Source organism: Chiloscyllium plagiosum, unplaced genomic scaffold (assembly GCF_037043375.1).
Source record: "Chiloscyllium plagiosum isolate Xiang-an unplaced genomic scaffold, Cpla_swu_hap1 HiC_scaffold_16, whole genome shotgun sequence".
NCBI classification, from domain to species: Eukaryota; Metazoa; Chordata; class Chondrichthyes; order Orectolobiformes; family Hemiscylliidae; genus Chiloscyllium; species Chiloscyllium plagiosum.
In genome coordinates this window covers 7149148-7155638 of record NW_028270154.1, presented here as the reverse complement: position 1 = coordinate 7155638, position 6491 = coordinate 7149148, and the positions used below count along the sequence as shown (strand labels likewise).

Sequence of the window (6491 nt, the reverse complement as noted above, 5' to 3'; positions counted from 1 at the left end):
TTTTCAGAAGGTTTTGCTATTCGCAATATATTAGTACAGTATACGGTTGCAAATCAATTTGGACTGAACTGCTCATTCAACCTTTACAGAAGTGGCCACCTTGAAACTATTTTTAAGGTGGATTTTATTATCTTGAAGTCAAGACTGCTTTGAAAACCTAGTGCTTTTTTTAAAGAAGTTAATTTGCAATATAAACAGCATAATTAATATCCTTCGGATATCTAAAAATACTTTGTAATTGCGAGGCTACTTTTAACATGCAGTATTGAGAATGAACTTTATCAATATCATAAGAAAACTAAAAGGATAGAAGATTTTGTGTGGCGATGTTGAAGCCTTGCAGGACTGGAGAAAGAGGTAATATTGTCTTAGGTACCTTAAAGTTAGCCACGTTGGAAAACAATGCGAAAGTTAATAAAAATCTGATCTTAGTGGCAGCATGATAGCAGCAATTCAAAAAATCTCACAAAGCAAGGTAGCTTGATAAAATACTTTTTATTTACAATTCAAATCAGAAATCTGATACAATTAGATTTCAAAGCAAGAAACAATTTCTATGAAAAAAAGAAAATTCTTTGAAAAAGCATATTTCATTATTCTTACAATATTCCTAGCAACCAAAGTCTCAGCTTTGGCCAATTTAGATTCTCGGTGCCTGCACTATGAAATGAGATGAAATGGCTTAATAGTCGCAAGTTTTAAATACCTCAGGCCATAGCTTTTTTTAAAAAAACTCTAAGCAATTAGAATACATATTTCCATCACATTCAAGTGGTTTTAAGAAAAAGAACATATGAAAGTGATGCGGATTTTCATGTATTTTACAATTCATTGACTTTGTGAAGGATAAATAATACTCATTTCGCCCTGACAGCTCCAGTGACATTGTTACAATAAAATAAAACACTCTATTACTGAGGAAAACAGCATAATATTCTGGAATTTTCTTGCATCCTATCCTCTAATGTGGATAATTCAATCTGAAGGCAACCTTCTGATTACAACCGGTAAATAAAGTGGATGCATTCCTTTATCTAATAAAAATGAACAGTGGTTTGACAGAGTTTTAAAACACAATTCGCAATAACACAACACTGAATGAATATCAATCTTGACATGTTATCCCTGGGCAGGTATTAGTATACAGGACATTCCTTACTTACACTCATGTTACATGACTCCTGGTAAAACAGATGGATTTGCTTTTCAATTGGACCTAGCTGCAAATTATGGATATAAACAGGCACTCTACAGTAGAACTATTGTAAAAGATACATTCTCTGGTATTGTTTTATTCCAGCCGTGACTTCCAGAAAATCCTTCTGAAGCAGCAAATGTCACTACACCATCCAACTATAACAAATGTGACTCTTAGACAGTGTCACCCAAAATTCTAAAAAATCTAACAATTATTTATTACCTATTTCTTTATTTATTAAAATATGCACAAAGCAGTAGGGAAAATGATCAGAGTGGGGGAAAGAAATTAAGCATTCTAGTATGGAGGAGTATAACTCAGGAGCTCAGCTCCTCTCAGGATTGGTGAGTTATGACAGTCAAGGTCACTTGGTACATTTGTTCCTAAATTTATAATCTGAAGTATTGTATGATTTTGCTGCCAACCATCTTAGGGGCACCCTTTCCTGAGTGAATTCCAGCACTGAAGAAAATGTAGAGACCAGGAAAATAACAGATGTTATTGTGGGTATCCTATGTTTAAAATATTGCAATACACAAGATATGATGGGCAACAGAAATTGAAAACCAGCTGACCAGCAACTTTTACTAACATAGACATATTCTCAAACAAAACTGTCAACATGTAAATCAAAATAATATACATATATGAAATAAATGCAGAAAATAAATCAAATTACAACTCTCTAATATTTTCTAATGCAGCCTTTACATATTCAAAAACGAAAGGAAATAATTATAGCATTGGTCCCACTCTTTCCATGGTACCCTAACCATGATTTGAAATGACTGACAATCTAAATCAATGGGCTACAGTAATTGTGTAAACCTACAGGATTCAGATATAAATGGAACACATATTTCTCAGATCTTTTATAAAGCAGTCAGTAGAATAAAAAGATTTCTGATCACTTTCTCAAAATCCATGCTTTCGATAGCTCAGTAACTTAATTTGGATGAATCCTTATTTTGATACCACTTTTTCTTATGATTACCTCATCATCGTCCTCAAAGTGCTTAACATATCATTTGTCAGGGATATTCTGGCATCTTCAATATCTTAAGTCAACAAGAGCCATATTTACAGTACAAATTCATGAATTGTTCCAGCAGGACTTTGCTTTCACTCAGTGCAGCTTTTTAATGTAACTCTGGCATATCCAGTGTTCAGTACGTACAGGCTTTAAGAATTGGCTCAGTGGGATGCTGTCCAGGGGTGATTAATTGGCAGTCATATGTATGAAAGAATGATCACTTAGAAAATGGTGGAATGTCTTTGAGAGAATAGTTTCCCAGCAAGGGCAGTGCCCTTCAGGGTGAAGTTGAAACAATTCAAACAAATTGCTCTCTTATGTTGCTCACATGTCTAAATAATTCACCTGTGACGTAATCCAAAGTTGTCCAGTTCTTAATGACTCACATTCTTTTTGAAGTCATAGAGGTCAGTGTACTACTATTTGCACATTAAAGTCGTCTAAGCTCTATCAATCTAATTACCAAAAAAACCTGTGTATTGCTTACATCTAACAATTATGTTGGTTGGAAAAACACTTCTCTTGGATCCAAATACATCCAAGTTCCAGTACATGCACTGAAAGTTAAAGCACAAGGAATCCACATTACAGTATTACTGATCAAAAGCCCACTTCCAGCAAAGAGGGAATGGCAAAGGGAAATGACAGGGAAATGCTGGTTAAAAGAAAGGCAAAATACTAACACAATGCCTCTAGTTCAGTATACTTGGCTAACCCATAATCATGACATTACATAATGTTTAGTAAATGCTTATGCCAAGGAGCAGTCACACATTAAAGATTAAGAATATTTTCACATGGACTAGTAGAACAACTAGTGTTCTGGGACAATGTTGGTGGTATTGCACATGTATTACAATGCTGGTCAGTGAATATTGTTTGGTTGAACAAAATCACTTGGCATACAGAGCTGATCTAAGAGAAAAAAGGCTAAACTCCAGTTGCACCTGGCCCCAAGTGGTGCATTTGACTGATGTTTCACATTGTTTTTTAGTCAGGATTTAATCCTCTATTGTGGATTTTACTTGGTAGACAATTCAAATTGCTCAAGTCAGAGTTGACTCTCAGTATCAGAACCTAACTGTACTTTCATGTTGGAGCAAGCGATTCGTTACTGCTCAGAAACTGGCTTTTAATGGAAAGTTAAGATTTACCTGGGACAGCAAATCAAGTCACTCGGGACAAATAGAGAAATCTGTTGGGTTTCATGAATAGCCCTGGTCAGGATTGATCTATATTTAAATTTTGACAATGTGAAACTAGGTTTTTCAAACACACTTGACAAATCTCTTAAAAATCGCTCAAATAATGTTTCAACTTTATCAACTGCCATGAATTAGTGCAATTGCAGTTTTCTGATAGCTGAATGGATTTTGTTCAAATAAATAGACAGGTTTACACTACTGAAAGAACTCCAGTTGCTTGGTCCAGCTCAAATCCGGAAGGCAGTAAATAATTGAAAAGGGGGAATTAATAAGACACCACTGAAAGTCAAGGACTGGTGGATGCTTTTTGCAACATAAGTCTTCAGCTATGTAACCATTTCTACTTCACCAGAACACCTCAAGTGTGCACAATGCTTTGAACTGCGGGAAGATTCCACTGGTCAACAATAATTTTAATTTTCAAATATAAATTCTATAGAAAATTCACTTGTAAAGTGCGGCTTTGTTTGTAGGTAGTAAAAAATTTGCCTGAAAAAGTTCAAATTGCACCCCAGTCACTTGATATTTTCAAAATTTAGGGAAAGCCATTTAGTGGAAAAATATCCCCAAATAACCCCTCCCTCCTCCAAAAAAATAGGCTAGGAGAGAAGTTATAGCTATTGAAGGTGGTGTTAAAAGGTTCATACATCCTCTGGAACATGTCTACATACAGCAGCAAAATCCTATGAGCCCCAAGGCAATTCCCATCACTTAGTTGAGATGATGGGCCTCAGCAGGGATCAATCAGGAAGAATACAACAGTGTATCACCCGAATTGCTAAGTCACAGCCACCTAAAATAAATTAGTAGTTGAGCTCATTATGATCAAATATTTACTTTGCCAGGATTTAAAACTTCTCAACCTAAATTTAAAATGAGCAATGGTATTATTTTAGTCGATCAATGGAAGGCACCTTTCGGGGCATTTTCCTCTGGTTCTCATTTTCTCTCCAATTTCAAATGAGAAGAAAGTGACAGAGTTTTCTTCACTGCTTATCCTCCAGTGTGGGTAAAACATGTTGTTAGTGGAAGGAAATTGAATTGAAAGAATCTTGAAGGCATGAATGATAGCTTTCTCAAGTAGACCAGATGAATTGTTGTGGTTATGACTTACAACAAACGCTATATTAAAAGTTAGTTACCAACATATACAGACTATATTCTACCATACATAACACTGTTTAGATAGAAACAAGGGGGACTAGGACAGAATAGAAATAATGGGGAAATATTTTCCATAGGCAACATAATAAATCATGTAATTTGGCAAAAGTTTTGTTTGTTGGTGTAGTTTTCACTCCCAGTGGGATTGATAAACTATGATCATGTGTGTAAGACCATCCCAACTGCTGCATTGGAATATTACTTTTTTAGGATTTTGTCAAAGGCATAAAATGTGACTTAGAAACAGAATTGGGAAAAAAAAACATAGAGGAATGATCCAGCAAAGCTCAGGAAGCTTCATGTGAACAGGGTGACAAGAATACATTTCATGGTTTGCCATACTAATCCATGAATGGGTTCAATATAAGTAAAAATGATTGAACCACAGCTTTCAAACTAATATATGGCATTTGGCAATGACTAATTTGTCATATTTTCCTGATTCAACAGAGAAAATTCCAAAATGTGATCCTTACCAGAGTGGAAACTACCTCTGTAAAGTACAAGGTCAGCAGTTCTGTGGAGCTCAAAGCAAATCTAGAAGTCTTTCTATTTTGTGAACGTCTAGAGTCACTGCACCAATATTTCAGTGGACAGTGCAGGAGAGAGAATATAAAAATCAGCTGAGTAGCAAAGAGGCAATGCTATTAAAAAGGGAATAAGCACAGCTGCATTTCTGTATCTCCAACTTTACAACATATTGATCATCATTTATATTTATTTTTAACTTTTGGCTTTATAGTTCATAAAATAATTAACACTTTGTTCTTATATGTGTTTCAATGCTGTGTATAGATGTTTAACACGGGTGGGCCAAGTGCTTTTTCCAGTTCGATAATAACTTGCTACTTGACAGCTCTTATGCGACATCTGTCTATTAATAGCCATAAGTGTGATCTGTGATACAATAAGAATGTCTCCCCTCCATCTCCAATAAAATATTTTACAACACTATTAGGAATGAATGTGATTTGAAACACCTACTGAGTTATTTTAAGTGGCCTATGAGGCTGATGTGCAAACAAATTTATTTTCATCTCACTAACTTGAGAGTTTGACATAAAACCCATCAAAGATGGGAATCAACAGATATGCTTAAAACTTGAGGAAGATAAGCAAAGGCACCCAAAATATGAGAGGGCCACCTATGACAGACAAAGTCTGCACTGCAGCATTGCCAAAAACTTATATCAGAGAACAATATTATGCATTGAAATATCAGCCACACTGCCCCATTTTAAATGTACAAGAAGCCAGTCTGGCTAGTGCCATCATTTTCAAGTGAGATAAAATTAGTCCCAAAAAATCCAACTGTCACACCTTCAGATTACTTAAAAAAAAACACCATACCAAAATAGATGGATTTATGGCACATGATGTTAAATTCCAGACATTTTTGTATGGGTTTAATTGGAACGTGTAAGAATGCTCTCCAACATCTCATCTTGTTCCATTGGTGTCGTGACTTCCTTCGCTTCATTATTTACTTTCTGCTTCTTTCTTGCAGTCTGACCGATGGCATCGTCCTTGGTAAGTTCTTTGGCAAGAATAGAAGTCATAGCATTGCCTCTTCGATTAGCTGGGTAAAGATAGAAGACACAGGGCATTAGCCTTCCTGTTATGTTGCAACAATATACTCATTAGCTTTAGCAATTGGAGATCAGACTCCTGAAGCTATGAAGTTTCCAATATTTCAGGCATGATTCCAGGACAGAAAACATTACAACTGAGTGACAGTACCGACAACTCTGGAATGACAGCTGGCCAGCAAAAGACTCCAGCTAGGTTTGGCCACAATGAGAATTTATTGTTGTCATACTTTAAGTTAAATGAGCGATAACGAAGATATCACTAATGCTTTAATAGCACGTAGTACATTTAAACACTTTGG

General features: G+C 35.6%; 1 protein-coding gene across 4 annotated transcripts in view; it reads right to left on the bottom strand.

The window, feature by feature from the left end:
- Nucleotides 1-476: 476 nt before the first annotated feature.
- Nucleotides 477-6491, bottom strand: part of diaph1 (diaphanous related formin 1) — a 359024-nt gene continuing 353009 nt past the window's right edge. For all 4 annotated transcript variants that reach the window (XM_087995081.1, XM_087995082.1, XM_087995083.1 and 1 more), the window contains one exon: nt 477-6179. In XM_087995081.1, the coding sequence (XP_087851207.1) occupies nt 6007-6179 (173 nt within the window). In that variant the 3' untranslated portion in view covers nt 477-6006. The remainder of the gene's footprint in view (nt 6180-6491) is intronic.